This window comes from Gouania willdenowi, chromosome 1, assembly GCF_900634775.1.
Source record: "Gouania willdenowi chromosome 1, fGouWil2.1, whole genome shotgun sequence".
NCBI lineage: Eukaryota > Metazoa > Chordata > Actinopteri > Blenniiformes > Gobiesocidae > Gouania > Gouania willdenowi.
Genome location: NC_041044.1, coordinates 23535783 through 23556105, shown reverse-complemented (window position 1 = coordinate 23556105; position 20323 = coordinate 23535783). Strand labels below are relative to the sequence as shown.

At 37.3% G+C, this 20323-nt stretch overlaps 2 protein-coding genes across 4 annotated transcripts; both read left to right on the top strand.

Moving 5' to 3' along the window:
- The first annotated feature begins 1948 nt into the window (after positions 1 to 1948).
- Positions 1949 to 9137, top strand: ufsp2 (ufm1-specific peptidase 2). Its single transcript, XM_028451771.1, has 12 exons — positions 1949 to 2070; positions 2258 to 2333; positions 3686 to 3863; positions 4082 to 4148; positions 7064 to 7218; positions 7332 to 7524; positions 7683 to 7829; positions 7914 to 8078; positions 8162 to 8286; positions 8366 to 8442; positions 8577 to 8701; positions 8785 to 9137. The coding sequence occupies exons 1-12, from the start codon at positions 2068 to 2070 to the stop codon at positions 8869 to 8871; spliced, it is 1398 nt and encodes a 465-aa protein (XP_028307572.1). The 5' UTR covers positions 1949 to 2067; the 3' UTR covers positions 8872 to 9137.
- A 1475-nt stretch (positions 9138 to 10612) lies between these two features.
- cfap97 (cilia and flagella associated protein 97) lies at positions 10613 to 20323 on the top strand. Of its 3 annotated transcripts, none has more exons than XM_028445672.1 (6): positions 10613 to 10775; positions 11850 to 11987; positions 12950 to 13702; positions 15022 to 15305; positions 18699 to 18861; positions 20159 to 20323. In XM_028445672.1, exons 2-6 carry the CDS (start codon positions 11954 to 11956, stop codon positions 20233 to 20235), a joined length of 1311 nt encoding a protein of 436 aa, XP_028301473.1. In that variant the 5' UTR covers positions 10613 to 10775; positions 11850 to 11953; the 3' UTR covers positions 20236 to 20323. The 3 variants fall into 3 exon arrangements, with proteins under 3 accessions (XP_028301473.1, XP_028301481.1, XP_028301488.1); XM_028445680.1 differs by having other exon boundaries at positions 11821 to 11987; XM_028445687.1 differs by lacking the exon at positions 11850 to 11987.

Sequence of the window (20323 nt, the reverse complement as noted above, 5' to 3'; positions counted from 1 at the left end):
CCAAATTATGTAAAAATAAACAAATAAATAAATACTTGAAATCATTTAAATTGTGGGCCCTGAATCTATAATCTATGAAAGTTTAACTTTTTGAATGGAATTATGGAAATTAAACAACTTTTCCATGATATTCTATTTTTTTTTTTTTTTTTTTTTTGGAAAGGGCCTGTAAATAAAAAAGAATATAATGCATTTAAAATAATGCAGCCATTTTGTTGATTTTGCTCTGCTTTGGTTCCAAATAGTTTGGTTTCGGGGTGTTTCAGAGTGATATAAGATTGCAGACAAGTGCTTAACAGTTCCCTCAACAACTTGCATAACAACATCACATAGTGCCTATAACAAACTAAAAGTACGCATGAGTACCCTGGGGCAAACTGGTGAAAGATCTGAGAACCATGTCATTGTGGAAAGTTAATCTCTGACATCACTGTTACCTTTCTGAATAATTGCACTTAGAAACCAAACTTATGACTATAGCCAAGTCCATATCAACAACTACACTGAAGAACATACATTTATATGTACAGTATGTTGCTGAAGTTGCATAAGAATGGGGACATGGGCACTGAGGCCGGAATAATTGGATGTTGTATACCTGAATCATTTCCACTGTGTGCACAGCATTGTAATTAACATTTACTGGAATGACTTGTTAGAGTTTTGAGATACTCTCATGTTCAGTACCTGAGATTGCAGGGGTTTTTACTTTGCTGAGTCAATCAATCAATGTATTACAGATGAACAGAAAATGAACCAACAATAATATCAAGTCAATAGGAAATAACAGGCACTCATCAAATGCAGTCAGGGTTGGCTCACTCCTGGGCCTCAAACATAGTTTTCTCAGCATTTTTATTCTATTATTGTTATCTATTGTTTCTCCTCCCTCGGCTAGCACATGGCTGGGACATGTGTCTTCTTTTGTTATGATACATAAGACATTTGTGATTGTCAGGGTCAAACATGGACTCATCAGAGATAAAGACATACACAATTTATATAAAGTAGGTCAAAGCATAGAGTTTATATCTAACAGTATTTCTTTAATTTCAAGATGTTTTACATTTAGAAATCAAACATTTAATTTATTGTAGTTAGTTAAAGATGACATTTACTGTTGATATAAAGCAATAAAAATTATGTTCAAGATTATTGATTTATTTCTTATAATTATTTTATGATTTAGGGGTCTATTGTGTCTGTTTGTTTGTATTATTAGATATACGTATATGAGTTGTTAATATTTAAATTAGAATTGTTCTTTTTTGTTAAAAAAAACAAAAAAAAAACATGAATAATAATTCATATTTACAGCCTGTATGTATAGGGCTTGTAATACTTTGTTTCTTTAAAGTATAACTACCAAGTGACACATTTGGTTGAACAGAGTCAGGGTTTAAAAAAAAATCAAAGTGTAAAAGAGCAACGTGCAATTGGGTTAATAATAATACCAGCCTGAACATTGGTTTTTGAAAAATCCGATGGTCCTGAACGCAACATCTATGGGCGGAGCCAATTTAGTCCAATAAGATGCCGCGACCAGAGACACGTTGAAGAATCTCTCAGCAGAAATGGCCGCCTTTGGTGGAAGGGATTAAGTCGTGTACTTGTTAAATAGTGACCGACTTCCCTTTGCGTTGCTGTAAATATATTTTATATACACACTTGGTTACTTTCTGATAAACACTTACGGTCACCCTGTGGAAAAACGAATCATTCGTGTTTATGGCGGCGACTGGTGGTGACTTTTGTATTATTTAAAACAAATATTCAAAAGAAGAAGAAAAAAATCGAGTTTCTGAAAAAAAACAACATTTGTTTTACTGACAAAACATTGTTTTATTTATAATATATTTATAAATAATATATATTATTTATAATATTTTTTTATTATTTATAAAAAAAATTATAATAATAATGAGCGACGAGTGTTACAAATACAAGCAACCAGGAACACAACCGGAAGTCGGCCACCATTTAAAATAATCACCTTTTCGATCTTAACACCGGTGCTTGGCTAAGGCTTGAGAGTGTTACCGTCTAAAACTCAGTGAAGACTCCATCATGGTGAGTTTACCTTTATCCTTGAGGTATACGAAACGTCCTGTTGAGGATTATGAGCGTCCAGATGTGTTAGTTGACCGCTGTCACGTGTTGTCATTGCTTAAGTTTGTTTGTCATTTGCTTGGATCACAGAGATGCTACAGACCCTTCCAGCTGTTCACTAACTAGTTTGGTGAACCTATTCTTTCAGGTTCATGTTGACTCCGATACCATTGTTCGTCTCAAAGGACCTCTTGTGTTCAAATGCAATTTTGACAGCACAAATGGTACGTTGACGGACCCTTTCACTATGTAACCCCAAATCACAAATTAAAGTTTCATATAACCAAACATACCATCCCAGCTTCATAAAGGAAATGCTACAGAACTGAAATAATTCACCAAAACAATGTAATATATAATATTGAATTATGTATTTATTTCTATTTTATTTTAAGTTTACAATATACAAACAAATATAAATCAGTCACTCCAGTTCACAGAGTTGCACCAGGAGCAACAAGAGTTACATTGAACATACTACAAAAAATGTTGAACGAAACAGTAACAATTTCATATAAAGGAGGGGGGAAAAAAGAGGAAATTAAATGAAACTGCATGGCAGACCTTAGTGATATTTTGTGTAAATTATAATTAAAAGTTGTGGCAGTGAATATTGACCATTAATGTGCATCATTTATTGGTAATTAATTATCATTAGATATTAAAAATAACAATTTGAATAATTTAGTTATGTTTGCAAATTTACATTTATCTATGTGAAACTTTCCTAATAAAATATAGAGATTAATAGTCGTACATAGCTTCTTTTCATTGAATTCAAAATAGGTGATAATATATGTCCCGTCAATGTTGATTTTATGTGATTTTTGCTAAGAATATAGTTCTAACGCTCTTTACAAATGTATTGTTATATGAGCAACTACAAAATAAAGGCAGTGACTATCCGTCCGGTTGCTGTATCAATATACCGACGTTCTATCCGTACTCAGCGCCCCTCTTTGGCCAGTTTAGGTCACGTGACTCAGACTAAACCTTACCCTAAACCCAACTCTAACCCTAAAATTGTTGCGATATTGGGTTATAAACTAACCCTAAGACGCTACGTACGTACGTGTACTTCGGTAACCGTACCAATAGCACCGGGGGTTGTCCGTACGGCAACCGTACAAATAGACACATTCTAATATAAATCTGTTACGCTTTCGGTTTTACAAAAGGTACATTTGTTGTTGTCGATGTCAAGAAATCTTGCTATATGTTGTGTAGTATTTTAAGATGTAATTCTCTCATTTTGTTTGTGACAACAATGTTTAAAAGGAGCAAGCCACGCCTTGTGCCAATTAATATCCTCAAAAAGAGCATTCCAAATATTAAAATATGTAATAACACTTGAGAGAGCGAGTGACAAAACTAATATAAAATGCTTCTTTGAGCATCTAAACAGATGGTTTGTTAAAAATAATGAGGAATTAATAAATCCCATTCAGGAGTGAAATTAACATATTTTACATTAAACAGAATTTTTACATTTTAATGTGCATGAAATCGACAAACAGTGATGTATTGCTTTCTCATAACAATACAGTATGTGAAATAATGTGTTTTTGTCTTACAGTTCTCCAAAATGTAATCTCCAGTACATTTGACGACCTTCGCTCTCAGGTGAAATCTGAAAACTGCGTCTTTGCGGTGTCTGAGAGTCCGGTTTTTATCTGGCCCAACAAAGGTGTTCAAGCAACGCCAGAGGATGTAACACCGACTACACCCTGTGAAGATTTACATCAGTGGATTCTGTAAGAGCTGTTTATCAAGTCCGATGCATTCTCCATGACGGTCTTTCACCACATTTGCAGTCATGTCTTGTTTTTCTTTATCAGTCACATCATCACTAACAATCCCTTCTATTGGCAGCCATAGATGCCCATGCTGTTTCATACCACTGCATTGCTTCACTAAATGTGTTTGGATGATAAAGTTGGTTTGTAAATCATGTCTGTTTATCTCTTTTTAGAACAAATGAACAAGAGAGTGTTGGGAAGAAGGGCAACAAAAGAAAAAGCAAAAAAGTTGCATCAGCAGTAAGTGCATTTTATTGTTGCAACCATTATGTTATTTAAGCAGCATTGTGTGATGATAAAGGGATCAAATTACATAACAATGTAAATATATTACACCTTGTGAGTAAATTACCCACAAATTTGAGTTTTATCAACTATCTAAAGTGGCAGGTTTTTCTTTTCAAATTCCTGATACAGTTTTCTCTGTCACTTTGGAGCATTTGTCGCATCGCCATTAACCTTTGAAAACCATGATGTGTGTTCTTCAAAAAACCTGTAGCTTGGCGCTTCGAGATGATGCTGTTTGCTGGGGGGCGGCGCTAGCTGTTCCGGTGGTTGCGGTTGCCGTCGGCTGCCTGGTAGGTTTGTCCTGCTATCTGCTGATCGGTGGGTGGGTCCGGGGCGCCCTTAGTGGGGGACTGCTGTTCCGCACTGGGTGGGTATTGTTGGGGTGCCTCCTTCCTGCGGTGGTGGCCGCCGGTCGCTCGCGTGCCGGTGGGTGGCATTGCCTTGTGGCTTGTGCTGTCCGGTGGGCGGCGGGGCCTTGGCTGCTGTCCTTGCGCCGTCTGACGCTGTGCGGTCCTGCTTGACTGTGGCCGGTTCGTGGGCTGGGTTGGAGGGGGTGCTCCCGGGGGGCCTTCGCCCGTGGTCTCGCCCTTGGGGGTTCCAGGTCCCGGGGGGGTTCTCTTGGGGGCCGGCGGGCCTGGCCGGGCCTGGCCGGTCCTGGCGGGGGTCTTCCGGGGTGGGTGGTGCGGGCCGCGTTCTTGCATACCAGTGGGTGCGGCGTGGGGTAGCCCCTGCTTGGGCGGTCCCCAAAGTACTGCCTCTGGATGTCGGTGGGGGGCCTTGGGGTTGGGGGCGGTGGCGGAGTGCGCTGGCTCCTCGGCTTCTCCGTGCTTTCTCGGGTGTGTATGTGGGGGGCGGTGGCTGCCTCTCGGCTTGGTGTCTTGAATCGCTCCTCCCTGCTCTCTTCCCCCTCCACCTCCCCCCCACCCCCTCACCTAGGTGTAACACTGCCCTCTCTTTTTATATTCTCCCTTTAATAAAGTGTTTCTTACCTCTCCTTAGGGAGGGCTGGTGATGGTCACAATTATGCAATAAACTAAAGCAATTTATTTAATTGCAATAACAAAAAAATTTAAAATAAAATGCATTGCTGTCTAAAAAAAGATTGCACTTCTTGTAGAGTGATTGGGTGATGTAAAGCGCTTTGAGACTGCTTCAGTGTGGTGATAAAGCGCTATATAAAATCAAGTCCAAGTCCAGTGATGACCTTTGACAGCATGTGCAGACAAGTGAAAAAAAAAAAAGAAAAACTTGTAGAAACGGCACTACTCAGTCGATTTCATGTAAAAGCATGTAACTTGCTCAACCTTTGCCTCAAAAGTAAATATTCCCATCAATGGACTTGTCAGTGCACTTAAAATGCCATGTCATTGTATCATTGCTGGTCACCAGACAGTCAAAATGGTGTGTTCACTGCAAATCTCTTGTCTATTATTTCACAGTCAGACATGAAATGGCAAAATTCCGCCATACATCATTGGTGCAGCCAGTGAAACCTCTTTTATACTTTCCTGATTTTTTTTTTTTTTTTTTTATCCATCTTTGCCTTATGTTGTTAAAGCTGATATCTGGAGTTTCTGAGAAATCTATGTTTATGCATAATTCTTTTGAAATGCGAAAAAATACCTAACTAGTCCTTTACTATGGTCTACTGCCGGTGGTCATTTATATACTGTGCGTCAATGTATATAAGTCCCGCCTTCGTCATATAGACCCCATACAAATCCAAGAAACGTTGACTTCACCCAGCCAATAGGCTTCGACTTCTTGTTTTTGAGACTGTCAATCAAAGTGAATGCGGAACTGTGCACAGAAACAAGGCCGAGCCTCACAACAGCAAACAGGTAAATATGATTTTGGCTCTTACCATAGACCCACAGACTTACAGTATATCAATGTGACCTTGTTATGTTCTGCGATGCACATGCAGAAAAGTAGAGGCGTGGCTTCTAGTAGTTTGGGAGAGGCAGTGGGAGGAAGTGAAGCTGTTTAGGGTGGGACATCGAAACATTTCTCAGAAACTCCGGATATCAGCTTTAATGGTGCCTCACTGTGCACATACATTTTTTAGAGGTGTCAGAGGGAAAAGGAATGATAGAAATACCCTTAAATGGAATCTTCTGATTTTACTCTAGATTTTTAAGTCTATCTGATTTTCACAGAAAATGCAAGCATTGCAATAGTGTGTGTTGATGGACTGTGATTTGCTCTCAATGCTCAAAATATAACCGTAACTTAATCCCGGACAAGAATCAAAGACCAACTTTCCTAATTTTTATAACCACGAGGATTGCTGCTCCTAATGCTCATACTTAAACAACATTATTGTAATGATAACACATTTTATTTTTTCTCTATGTCCCATGTGTCAAACTTTGGAGCATCCAATTCAACCTGCAGGATAAAGTAAAAATTACAGAGAAAAGATGAATCATTATGTAAATCAAACTCAACACTCCTGGTGCTCATATCACATAATTGCAGTCATTTTTAGTGTTAAGCTGATGAAGAAAACTCTGAATTCTTAAAATTTTCAATTTTCCTTAAATTATTACATAATATTCTTTTCATTAAATAGAAATTGGTCACAAAATGTAGGATATTTAAACTGAATATCCTGTCGGGATTAATATCTATCACTTATTGCTTGGATATTGTCGGTTTCTTACATATTTAGTATTTTATGTATACGTAGAAGTGCAAACTAGAGCACAATAATAATGAAATTGTTTGTTTTCCAGCATAAAATCTGTGGCCCACTTGAGATCAAACTGCTCCGTATTTGGCCCCAGAGCTAAAATGACCCTGCTCTACATGATCAGTTTTAAATTTATTTTTTAATTCATTATGCATTTTTAATTGGCTTTTAGAATGTTTTGAACCTTCACCTGATGATGGAAGTGACCAGGCCAGGTCCACTCTCAGCCCCGATCCTCAGCAAAACGGTCCAGAAGTCCAGCTTCATCTCCACGACTCTGCTCATGGACTGCGTTGTCTGTACTAGTAGCACTGACACAATTAAAGAGTATGACTAATCCTAAAATCCTTACTATGTAAATGCATCCATTGCTGCTGATAAAACAGACCCACATTTGTCTCAGTAGTTGTCTTTTCTTATTGTGTCTCATGTTTTTGCAGTGCCTGTGAACGACTCCTGGAGGTTGTGACTGATCAGTTGTGTATGATGGAGAAAGTCATGCTCAGGCACGTGACGGGGACCCAATTGTTTGTCCCTCAGCCTCTCCACTTCCTGCTGCCAGAGCCAAAAGGCCTGGTCACAGCAGTTTTTCCTGCAGGAGTTCCTGAGAGTGAACTAGAGAGTCACCGTAAGGTGAGAGCTGCAGACACCTGGTATCCAGAAGCAGGATGAGGTAGCAAAACTTGTCCTTACTGCCTTTCCTCCAGCTGGTAGTTCAATAAAACTTTTTGTATTATCTTGAGAAGTGTTTTACAACCAGGTGCAACATTAAAACTCTTATGTATGAACAGGAATTGCATGAGCAGTATGAGATGCCAGAGGACAGGCCTTACTTCAGGAGGGTTAATGCTTTCCACTTTCCAAATGAGCCCTACAAGGACGGTTATCTCAGAAACCCTCATCAGGCTCTTACAAATCCTTCTCTGGAAAATGGAAAGGTATGTGGCTGTGTTCTTTGTTCTTCTTTTTTACTTTTAGGGGTGCTTTAACAACACAATTCTTCTTCTCCTCATGTCCTTCAGGTGTATTTGGTTCAGGGGATTTACAGCTATCACCACTACATGCAGGATCGTATTGATGACAATGGCTGGGGCTGTGCTTATCGCTCTTTGCAGACCATCTGCTCGTGGTTCCAGCAGCAAGGTTACAGCGATCGACCAGTACCCACTCACAAAGAGATTCAACAGGTTCTTCTTTTTTCTTATTATCGCTCCAATGCTTTAACAGATATGCTCTAGTTACCTACTTAGTGTTGATGTGGGCTTTCCAGGCTTTAGTGGACGTTGGAGACAAACAGCAATCCTTTGTGGGCTCCTGTCAATGGATCGGATCCATCGAGGTTCAGGCTGTTCTGAACCAGCTTCTTGGCATAACTTCCAGGATCATGTTTGTCAGGTGTGATGGTCTTCCTGTAGCTAATGTGGTAGTAAGGGTTATGGGGGCTCATTTTTTGATTATCTGAGTATTTTTTTAGTCAGGGGTCGGAGCTGGCATCTAAAGGCAGAGAACTGGCCAACCACTTCCTCAATGAAGGAACTCCCATTATGATAGGTGAGCTAGACTCACGCTGCGTATATGTATTTTGGTGCTATCTATGTCTCTTAAAAAGAAAAATAAATGGATAATTCCCAGATTAATCAAAAGTAAGCGGCAAAGTTAAAAATGTGTATATACTTTATATGCAGGAGGAGGAGTTTTAGCTCACACTATCCTGGGTGTGACATGGAGTGAGACCACAGGGCAGATCCGTTATCTCATCCTAGATCCTCACTACACAGGAGCAGAAGACCTGCAGCATATCACAGAAAAGGTCATGTTCATGAACATTCTAACAAAATACTATTGACCGTGCTGGTTTTTCACGTGGTTATGTGTATGTGTTCTCTTTTGCAGGGCTGGTGCGGGTGGAAAGGACCAGAGTTTTGGGATTCAACTGCATATTATAATTTATGTTTGCCCCTGAGGCCGAAAATCATCTGAGCTCCAGCTAGCTTTCACACCCGTTTATTTTGTCAAGTTTAAATCATGTTTTTAAAAATGCAGACTCAGTTCAATGTTCAAAGTAACATCTTATCATCCAATATCTTGGTAATTATATTGAGTGGTGAACCACATTTCCAGATAGCTGGAATATTTGTTCTGACAAGGACAAACATTCATGTTTTTTTGTGCTTTCTGTATTTGATATTCCTATGAGAAAACATGGGGAAATACAGTATATTTAATAAAAATCAGTTCGGCATTTCCACAGTTTCGCTTGAATTGTGTAAACCACAGTCTACAGAAAATCTGAAAGTTCTGTCCTTCATCGTTTTGTAGTTACGGGTTGTGAAGGATAATGAAGCCTATTCCACATTAATTAGTTCAAAATATTAATGAAGTTGCCATGCTTTCAAACACCAGGGAGAAAACTGAGCACTCTTGGTGAACAATTCTTTAGTGTCATTTCTTGTTTTAGTTTCCAGCACAAATATATGTGAGATACATTTGACTGTATCTCACATATATTTAATGATAAATATATCTAATCTATTAAATGAACCACCCTGTCCAACTGCAATCCTGGCATTAGATAAAGTGCCTTTTGGACAGTTACAGAAAAAGATAAACTAATACATCTACAACTTCATCAGATGCAGAAAATGCCAATCTTGTTAAAATGATTCGACACTTAAGGTCATCTTACAGTTTTAAATAACACAAATATGGCCTTGTGTATATATATTCTGCCTCCATTGGACTGTGGGACCGATTCAATAAAGAATCCATTCAATCGACATCACTATCCAACCTGCATTGGCATGTAAATTTCATGACAGTGACCAGACATAGGTTTAGATGATAAATTCCCCCACGTTTTATTGTCCAAGAACATTGGCATTTCATTAGTGTCTGTCACTTCTAAGACTAACTATGGTATTAAGGGTAGGACCATGACTAATTGTGATTTCAGGGGACGCGCCTCCAGATAATCCCTTTTCTTGTTAATGGGGATACTCCTGAGGCAGAAGTTTGGCATAATAGTCCTCGGTAAAAAAGACTAAATGACCTTCCTTCTATTCCATTGCAAGCTCTAACACATCATTTTGATTTACGCTTAATAATAAATGGTAATAAGTTAGTGAAGTGCAATCTTTAAATGCAGTTGTGATTTGCCAAATTAACTCCTTGGCATATGTATTTATTCATCATTTAAACTTTAACTTAGAACCCTTTAAAACAATACATCCATTCATGAGTTCTGGTCAAAATCTTGGGAAAAAAAACTTTTCATTCTCAATAAGTTTATATATATATATAAAATAATTAAATAATAAAAAAAAAAGATACATTTTGAGATTTAACTTCATAAATTGTTAAAATACCTATAGGGAATTCCTGGTTTGTGGTAGAAAAACATTCCGAATTGTTACTTTTTATATGTCAGCTCTTGTAGGAAGGCTTTATACAAGTTGTAGAGGTGCTGAGTCATGTCCAGCTCTTATGTTGCTGTTTATGATACCACTATTACTTGTTCATGAAGTTTTTCAGACTGAATGCAGTTATATAAATAGACTGTTTTTTAACCATTTGAGAAATGTAACAATATTTTTGTTGTGCTTGTTGTAAGGATTTGTATATAAAATAATCCTATCAACATTGCCGGGGTGAGTCTATGGGGTGAATCATGTCTCCCACGCGGCAACCGTTGTCAGGAAGTGACGTATGTTGTTGCTATAGCCACCATGTAGCTGAAAAGACAGCCCCCTAAATCTCGCTAATGCTAATTTTGCTTTACAACTTCAAGAAAGACACGTTTTGTGTTTTTAATAGTCTACATCTGTATTCATGACCTTGCTGTACTTCTATCGCCTTCTCCTGATACGTGTGCGCTTATTTGTTGGGTAAGTTAGCGTGTCTGCGCAGGTAAAGTTAGCATAACACAAACGGATACTCGCACTAATTTAGCCGCAGTAATGAAGGTTTTTAAAAAATCAACAACTATATATATCACTGTGTAAGCGACTTTCATTGAACGCACGGACTACTGAAGTTTGAATGAATGCTTTATCATTCACACATGATTATCATTCACCTTACACTAAATCTCTCTCATCCATTATCAACTACATTATATTTTTCATGTATTTATGTCGGTGTTTGAGATGTGGTCTTGTATCATTTTGCACTTTAAGCTTAAAAGTGGCGGTCAATACAGTTTACCATCAAATATATATTTATTTGCTCTTGGTTTGCGAACTGGAAATTTCAAAAATAAAACATTTACAGAATTTTCTTCAAAAACATAATAGCATCAAAGCTGCCTTTTTTAAAATTTTATTTTATTTAATTTTTTACCAGAGACTCTTATTTAGCACTGATAAACAGCTATCATATGGACACGCCACAGCAGGGAAATGTGTTTTACCAAAAATACAAATAAACAGTGCTAAGATAATGTTTATGTACAGATCAATGGAACATGCAAACAGAAAATACTTTGTTAGTAAACACAAAATTGTATTTTATTGTATGTTTTATATGCAGACCCCAGGAAGAATAGCGACAGCCCTGCTGAGCTAATGGGGATCCCATCAATAAACATAAACATATTTAAAAGGGGAAAAAAAAAAAATATATATATATATATATATTTTTTTTTTTTAATTATGTCGACCAAAGTGTAATAAATACAGATTTTAATGAGGAAAATAATAGAATATAATGTACATTATACTTTTGTCACGCTTGTAAAAAACCTTCACAAAATAAGAATCGAAAAACTGAACATAGACTTTAGATAATCAAATGAGAAAAAGAGGTTTCAAGAATGAAATGTAACGCTTTATAATAATAAATAAATAAATAAAAATAGATAAATAAACAGGTCTACAAAAATACCAATTTACTTGTGTAAACAATGCAAGCATTTCCTGAAACTGTTTACAGTTCGTAACATCTTTCGTCATCAAACGCAGCTTTGCAGAACAGCGCGATGTTGACAGGTTGTCATGGTAACTCAGGCTAAGCTCGATACTGGAGACTTCGAGAAGGACCAAAGGAGATAAAGATTGACCAGCAGATGTCCTCAGTGAGCGTTGTGAAACCTGATTTGGGTACGGTTGTGTAGCATCATTTAAAACTGAAAGTGTTTATGTTTATGTTTTGTGCAGTATGTGTCCATATCTTAATTTTAAATGAAAGCAGTGTTTACCATGTAAAACTTTTATTTCTATATTATTGAAGCTATTAGTAGGCTATGCATTATGCATCAAACACCTACGCCTTAAGAGGGATACAGTTGTCCAAATAATAATAATAATAATAATCTAATATCCCTATCACCCCGTAAAGATTGGCCAGCAAATGTCCTGAGTGAGCAATATTCCTAAATCAAGTTAGTAAATACTGCTAGTTTTATAATATCATAAATGATGTCACTTGTTCTGATAAATTCCTGAGTCAAGTAAAAAATACTGCTTAATTTATAATGCTGTAAATGTCTTTGCATATTCAGTAATAATCCTGTGTGAATGAGCTGATATTGTAAAGCAACTACTTTTTCATAAAAGCACTTTTTAAATCTACGATTTTAACATTTCGTTTTTAGTCAGAATTACCTTCAACTTTGGACGCACGGCAGTGTAGTGGTTAGCATGTCTGCCTCACAGCAAGAAGGTCCTGGGTTCAAGGGGTAAACACTTTCTTTGTGGACTTTGCATGTTCTCCTCGTACATTGCGTGGGTTTTCTTTAGGTACTCCAGCTTCTTCCCTTAATCCAACATATAACATAAACGGATGCTCGTACTAATTAGCCTCACTATTAATACTATGGCTTGTCAAAATATATGGTCATTGCTGTTATTAGGCAATGTTGTCTACTTACTTGCACCACCTAGACCCAGGGGGAATCATAACTTCCCCCCCATTGCTTCGTGTACCTAAAAACCAAGTACATCTTTATTTTTTTGTGACGACATGGAACTTTTAAATAGCCTTTTAATCTAAAATCAAATAAAAACATTAGATATTACATTTTTGATCAATGCTGGCTTTCTGCTTCATTTTCTGCTTGCAGATTGTTTGTTGTGGAGAACAGAGATGATCAACCCCAGTGACATGGAAGTTGAAGTGGATCACTCATTTTTTGATAGTGATTGTGGGAGTGGCAGCGAGCCTGAAGAGAAGAAGGTAGAACAAGTCCTGAAGGTTGAAGAGGAAAGCCAAGCGCCTTCAGAGGGGTTCCCTGCAAAGACGCCTGAAAGCAGACACGGTGATCGGCCTCTGAGAACTGACGAGACGAGTGATGACATGAGAGAAGTAAAGAGCCGAACTAAAAGCACTAGAAACAGAAGACACAGGGTATCCAGTGCGTCACGTGCCTTGTCAGAAATTGTCCAGTACTCAGGAAGTCGCAGCAGCAGCAGCGATTGTGACGGCGACACTAACTTGAACTATGAAAGACCCAAAGATGTCATCCAAAATCTGTCTACCAGTTCATCTAAGGCAGATGCAGACTTGGAGAGTTGCAGCAGTCAGCGGAGCAGGTTGGAGTCCCCCACACTCCCCAAAACAAGTGAGGCTTCTTCATATCCTGACCTGAACAGCACTGAAGAGGGATGTCTAGGACCTGAGCGACTTCAGACCGCCTCAACAGAAGAATCGGACTACACTGTGACAGACGTGAGTCCCCTTTCCTCCCCTGACAGCAGCAGGTCACTGTGCCTAGACCACACAACGACTGATTCTGTAGACCATGATGAGTATCAGGAGGAGAGCTTGCCCTCCAGTGGACTTGGCAACAGACGACAAGACTCGGATGTGGATGAGTGTAAGTTCAATCATTTCTGTCTTTGATTATGCATTTCATCTCTAATTTACAATCTTCTGATTATAAGTTTAGCTTATACCAGGGTTGGGGTCAATTACATTTTTCAATTACGATTTCATCTTCAATTAGCCATGTTCAATTACAACTAAATTATGATTATGATGATCAACATTTTTTTCCAATTACAATTAAAATTGAAATGATAATTTTTTTCTCCTGAAAGTCAATTACAATTATGTTGTCAATTACTAAAGTTTAATTTCAATTTATCCCAATTACTGAGCCTTTAATTAATAACCACATAAAATTTAACCTTCCTCTTGTGTTAGCTTGCTGTTAGCATCTCTTAAGATAACCGGTCGGTTTTGTCGCATGTCTTAAATAAACTGTAAAATACACTGAAAAATATTATCTTTCATACAATTTGTATTTTGCACTTGGCTACCTTGTAATCCTTCTTTATCCATAAAAATATTGGTATTAATGTCTTTGGTGTTGGCGCCTCAGCCTTTTTACTGTCAATATACCCCTTAAATTTATATATATATATATATTAAATGATACTCAAGAGAACCAAAATGTAGTGGGAAAACTTGATATGAAGCATATTTTAATAATTAGCTACATATGTGTAACATGGTTCTCCAGTTTTGCATTTTAGTGAAATTGTAGTTTTTATAGAATTTCCATGCCAAATACAATTAAAAAGTCAATTATTTTAACTCAGTTACAATCTAATTATGATTACAACAGCAACACATGTTTTTTGTAATTACAGTTACAATTATAACTACGCCATAATTGTAATGAATTATCAATTACGCTATTACAATTATAATATGTCCCAACCCTGGCTTATACACAAGTTGATCTTGAAGTTTTAACATTTAAAAGAAAATATTAAGTATCTTTTTTATGTTTAAAGCTTTGTGGGATAAGGTTATTTAAACATATTTATAACACCAAAAAAGTGTTTTTTTTTTTTTTCTTTTGATATTTATGTTCTTGTGTACAATAATATATATATATATATATATATATATATATATATATAGGTTTGTTAAGAGCCACTTTTTCAGTAAATTGCCTCCCTCTCAGTTTACACCAGTAACAAAGAGGGTTAGATGTAGTTGCCAGGGTGACATAACAAAATGAAAAGCGACATTAAAGTGACTTGGCTAAAGAGATACTGTATATCTTTTTTCATGTTTTGTGAGTAAGCTATAAACACAAAAATATTCAGCTTTGTTTAACGAGTACATTTTGCTTCAAACTGTTTGGCTCATATTAAAAGGTAATGTCCTCCTTTTGTGCTCTAGGTTCTTGTCTTTGTTTGGAAAGTGAATTTCAGAACAAAGTGGTCATTCACTATCCTGGAAAGAAGAGCAGACAGAACTATTCTTTCACCGATGACGAGGTGCGGCGCATAGATCAAGAGAACCACCGCCTCCTCCTTAAACTGTCACGCCTTTCCCCTGGTCTGCGTCCAGAAAGTGCACCGAGGAGAAAAACTCATGTGGCCAGTGCTTCACCTTTAGTTCACTTGTCTCACAGTGCAATGAACAGGAAGCGGGAACAGCAACGCATACAGAGAGAAAACCTGGTGAGAAACCCTTAGCTCCTAGACTTGATCCTAATTGACATCATTTATATTTGAAATCTAAAAAAAAAACTACTTGTACATTCTCTTCAATGCATTCATATATTCACTCCACAATTTTACTAATCAGAGTTTGATTCCAATTGTTCGAGTTACACCTGCACACAGCTGCACCCCCATTACAAACCCAGTAGGATGCAGTCAGGCCACTATGTCCAAGACTTCTTGGTTTTTGTTGACATTTTTCTAAATTGACTGCAAGGTTTGTGGTTGCAAAGCAGAACTAATTTAGGAATAATTTAACACTTTTTAAGGCCGGGCTACCGGACTCAAAACCCACTCAATTTGTTGTAAAATCACTACTCCTCTGTTATTTGTGAATGGGTCGAGCTGAATATGGGTAGGTATAATCTATGGATGTGTACGCATCGATGCTCAAGCCCAATTTTTGATTTGGGGCCCCAAAAGAAAAAAAACCAAAGTCGATTCTCATTTATTTGCGTGTCAAATATTACGATGGTTGGTGGTACCGAACCATTGGCACATACCAATATATAAATGGGGCCCATTCCCTCGTACATGTCACAGGGGCGCCAAGGGGACCCCATTTTTCAAATGACTACTCCGTTAGTTCTTGTTAGAGCAGAGTGCAGTTTGGTTTGAATACTCTATGAATTAATATGATGAAACGCTCTGAGCCCTTTTTTTGAAATAAGGCCCGGTGCCCACCCCCCGTTTCCGGTAATTTCCAAATTTATGGGAACATAGTCGTGTGATATACTGTATCGTTTCAAAGGCAATTCAACGTGGATTACGATTATACGTTGCACAATTTCATTTGTTTTACTCGGTGGAACCGAGTCATTTGACTGACTTCTCTGGAACATGGTACGTGCTATTCAGTGCAGAGACGCTCGGCGGGCTCGGCCGTAGTTCATCAAAACTTGTTTTATTATATTCTACATTAAACTAGTAGTATCTCCCTTCATTAGCAGCCATGAGTTACCTTGAACAATTCTCTAACTGCGATCACATGTCTAAACTTGCAATAAATATTAGATTAATAAATACATTAATAGTTGATTATACACCTCAATATAATTAGACGAAATCCCCAACTTTGTGCTAGTAAACAACAAGAAATTATGTTGGTTGAATGAACAAAGGGTAGAACATGATTTTTTTCTTGTTTTTACTGTGACTGACTTAATATAAATAAGAGCTCTCAGAGATCGTAAACCTCTGCCAAGCACCAAATCTCTTCTTTATCAGATATTGGCGGTTATCTGGATCCTGATCATGGTACCATTATCATTCACACTTTAAAGGCTTGGAAATCCATTCTATCCACATTACTAACAATACAGTAGGTCCAAACGTATGGGCACCCTCATTTTTAAAAAATCTCAATGAAATGTGCAATCCAGATCTGATCCAGAAGGAGTAATTGAGAAAGCAACCCAACATAACTGAGTCAATTTTCATAAAGAAACGAAATAAGAATTGGGGATTTTTTGATTATTGAAGCTGATCCAGAATCATTATATTGATCAGGATCCCCTCTAAAATCTAATGGAATCTTCAGTGGCCTAATGTCTGTTTTTGGTTTAAACTTTAAGTACTTGTATGTTAAGTACTTGATGTAATTCTGCTACAAGATCAATAAATATATAAACGCTGGTGAAAATATGACCTCCTTGGTGGAGGTAATAGCTGAATTATAATAACATAAAAGAACACTTAATTCTGTTTTGAATATAATCTTTTAGGTTTATCCAGTATTAGTCTGGGTCACTACCCCTGAGGGCTTGGACAGATTGCAGCAGGTGTCGCAGTGCTACAGTGTGACATTGTAAAACAGTTCAGGCTCTTCAGCTGTAGCCTTTCAACTCATTCTATTACCTGTGCTTGACCACTCTGTCTAAGAACAAATGCTCAAACAAGTCGCTGTGTTCACATTGGTGTTTAGCTAATACAGTAGCTTCATTATAGAGTCTCACTGTTTAGAGGGGAAAATGAGCGCTCATTTTTTAAAGTGTTATTGACACCCGTGGTTGATTTTCAACTGATAAAAGTATCACCATGACTTCCTCAGAATCTGTTACTATATAATGTGTACTTGAGTTACTCTAAGAACAAACTGTTCCCTCTCCTGAGTCCTTCCTCGTGCTGCCGTACGAGTGCTCTTTGCCATCTCTATTCTTGGAGTGAAGTAATTGAATCTGCTGTGTAATTTGTGTGTGTTTTCCACACATCCACATTTGTTCAACACAGAAGGAACTACTTCATAACGATGTTTCAAGATTGATCCACAACTTATTTTTTTCTTTAAACAAGTCAGATCGTGAGAACTTCTTTCCTATTATTGTTCTTTGGAAAGGCTGAAGATTACAGGTTTAATTCCAGTTTGAAACCCATAGTTTTAAGGTTCAATATATGACGTTTTGATGTTGGATCTCTTTACTAGCAACATTGCTTTTGAAAACGTTCTGCAGAGCATGTTTGTAGAAATATAACTGCATGTTTTATTTCAAAGCCTGCTTCAATGGTCATTTGCTGTTTATTGCAAAGTTGTTGAAAGTCGCATGTTTTATTTCATTATTTTACATGAAATAATGAAATTTTTCATTTGTTCGATAGTGTTTTGTATACCTTGTGGTTGATCAAATGTCAGAGCATCAGATTTTTCAATTGAATTCTTTTATGGTGCTTTAACACAAGCCTATTAAATACATTCTATCATGTTTTTAAGTGGAATTTTTTCAAGGCACTTATAATAAATGTTTGATTTTTGGTTTGGGTTTGAAAGTAAATCAGTAAATATCCTCTATGCCAGATATTGGCAGTTATCTGGATCAGTGATCCTGAACGTTAGTCTTGGGTATCGTCCGGTACCTCGCAATACGATACTGTCACGATATTTTGCCCACGATCACTATACATCGATATTTTGGCACACCACTACTGATCATGGTGCCATGATTATTCATTAGAAGAAATTATTAATACCAGTATTGGCTCCCCAATTTTTATTTATTTTAATCATGATGAAATGCACAATCCAGATTTAATCCTGGATTAAACTAATTTAAATAATTGAGTAACAAATTTGACATTACTGAGTAAAATTTCATAAAGATTAGTCAATTAGGAACCGAGATATACATTTTTGAGATTTCACCAATTTTTCATTTTTCAAACTGATCCAGAATCAGTATATTGATGCGGATGCCCTCCAAAATGGGTAATCCTGTCTTTTTTGTTCTGTTAATATAAAAATTTACTTTTTGTAGTTATGTTCATTTAATAGTATTGTACAGTAAAACATCTCATTGTGCAATGTGTGACTTTTATAGAAAGCGTGTGTCATTAAGTTCTACTGTGTGTTTATCTCAGGCTTTCATAAAGAAGCTAGAGTCTGCCAAACCCACCCCGAGCCTCAAGCGCTCACAACAACTGGCAGACTATCAGCGGAACGTCGGGTCCCTGGGGTTGCCTTCATATTCCATCAACACCTCAGGCGTAGACACTGGACCAGCCAGCAGAATGAAGTCCACAGGTAAGCATGTATAGAATCTAAACCAGGGGTCACCAACCTACTTCAGAGTTACTGAAAAATCTGAAGGGCTACCAGTTTGATACAGACAGAAATACCACTACAATTACCCAGTGTCACCTAAGATAATGAAGGAAGACTTTGCATCTACTTAAATACTTAAAGCTGATATCCAGAGTTTCTGAGAAATCTATGTTTATGTATGATTCTTTTGAAATGCGAAAAAATACCTAACTAGTCTTTTACTATGGTCTACTGCCGGTGGTCATTCATATACATTCATGTATATAAGTCCCGCCTTCGTCCTATAGATCCCTATACAAATGGAAACGATCGCTGACTGCGTCTAGCCAATAGGCTTTGAATTTGTGTTTGTGAGATTGTCAATCAAAGTGAATGCGTTACTGTGCACGGAAACAAGGCCGCGTGTCACAACAGCAAACAGGTGAATATGATTTTGGCTCTTACCTGACCCATAGACCTTGTTATGCTCTCTGATGCGCGTGCAGAAAAGTAGAGGCGTGGCTTCTGGTAGATTGGCAGAGGCAGTGGGAGGAAGTGGAGCTGTTGAGGGCGGGACATCGAGACTTTTCCCAGAAACTCCGGATAGCAACTTTAAGTTTCAACATACAACACTTTATTTGTCTTTAATTTATGCCATTATTTCCATTTCAAATTACCATTTCTGAAAAATGTCATAGGGAATCATCATGCTCCTTTTTTACCAACCACTCTTTTACGAAGCATGTTCTTGCAATTTAACAATTGTGTAAGATTTAATAAAACTCCACTTACTTTTTAAAAATTCTATTTTTTTCTTTTTTTCTTTTTTTTAAACAAAACATCAAAATCTAAACACCAAATCTGCAGCATATTTAATGAAATCCTATCTGTGATACTTGAAACAATAACTTATCAAGTGCAGCAGTATTTTACTCTACCCAGGCTCTGACTACATCTGTCTTCTGAATTTATCTTTGTGAGTTTGAAGCCTAGTAAATCATATTGGTTATTTTCAGAATTCAATTCATTTACAAAAACAACAAAAATAAATCTGCAGAATCACTGGGTTCGTAAGAGCAACCTTAGCAGATGTTTTTCATCCTATGACGTTATAGTTGCAGTGGTTTACAAACCACTCCCGCTTCCTCCATAGTTGATTTACCTCTCGGTTTGTCTGCCATGTTTGAACATTAAAAGTTATACAATGTAGAAGTGACTGTGAATAAAGAGGGAATTTCCTTGTTTTTTAATCATATTTCTGATTTTAAAAGTCTTTGTGTGTTGTGTTCCTCTGCAGGCTCCAGGTCTGTCTCCCATTCCTCACACACTCTGTTACCCCAGACTAGAAAGACCCGGGCTGACTGGTGCTCATGAGCGAGGACCAATCAGCACAGTCGTCATCACTGCCATCCTCTCTGTGGCTTCATGCCAACTAAAAAAAAACAATAAAACAATTCAGTGA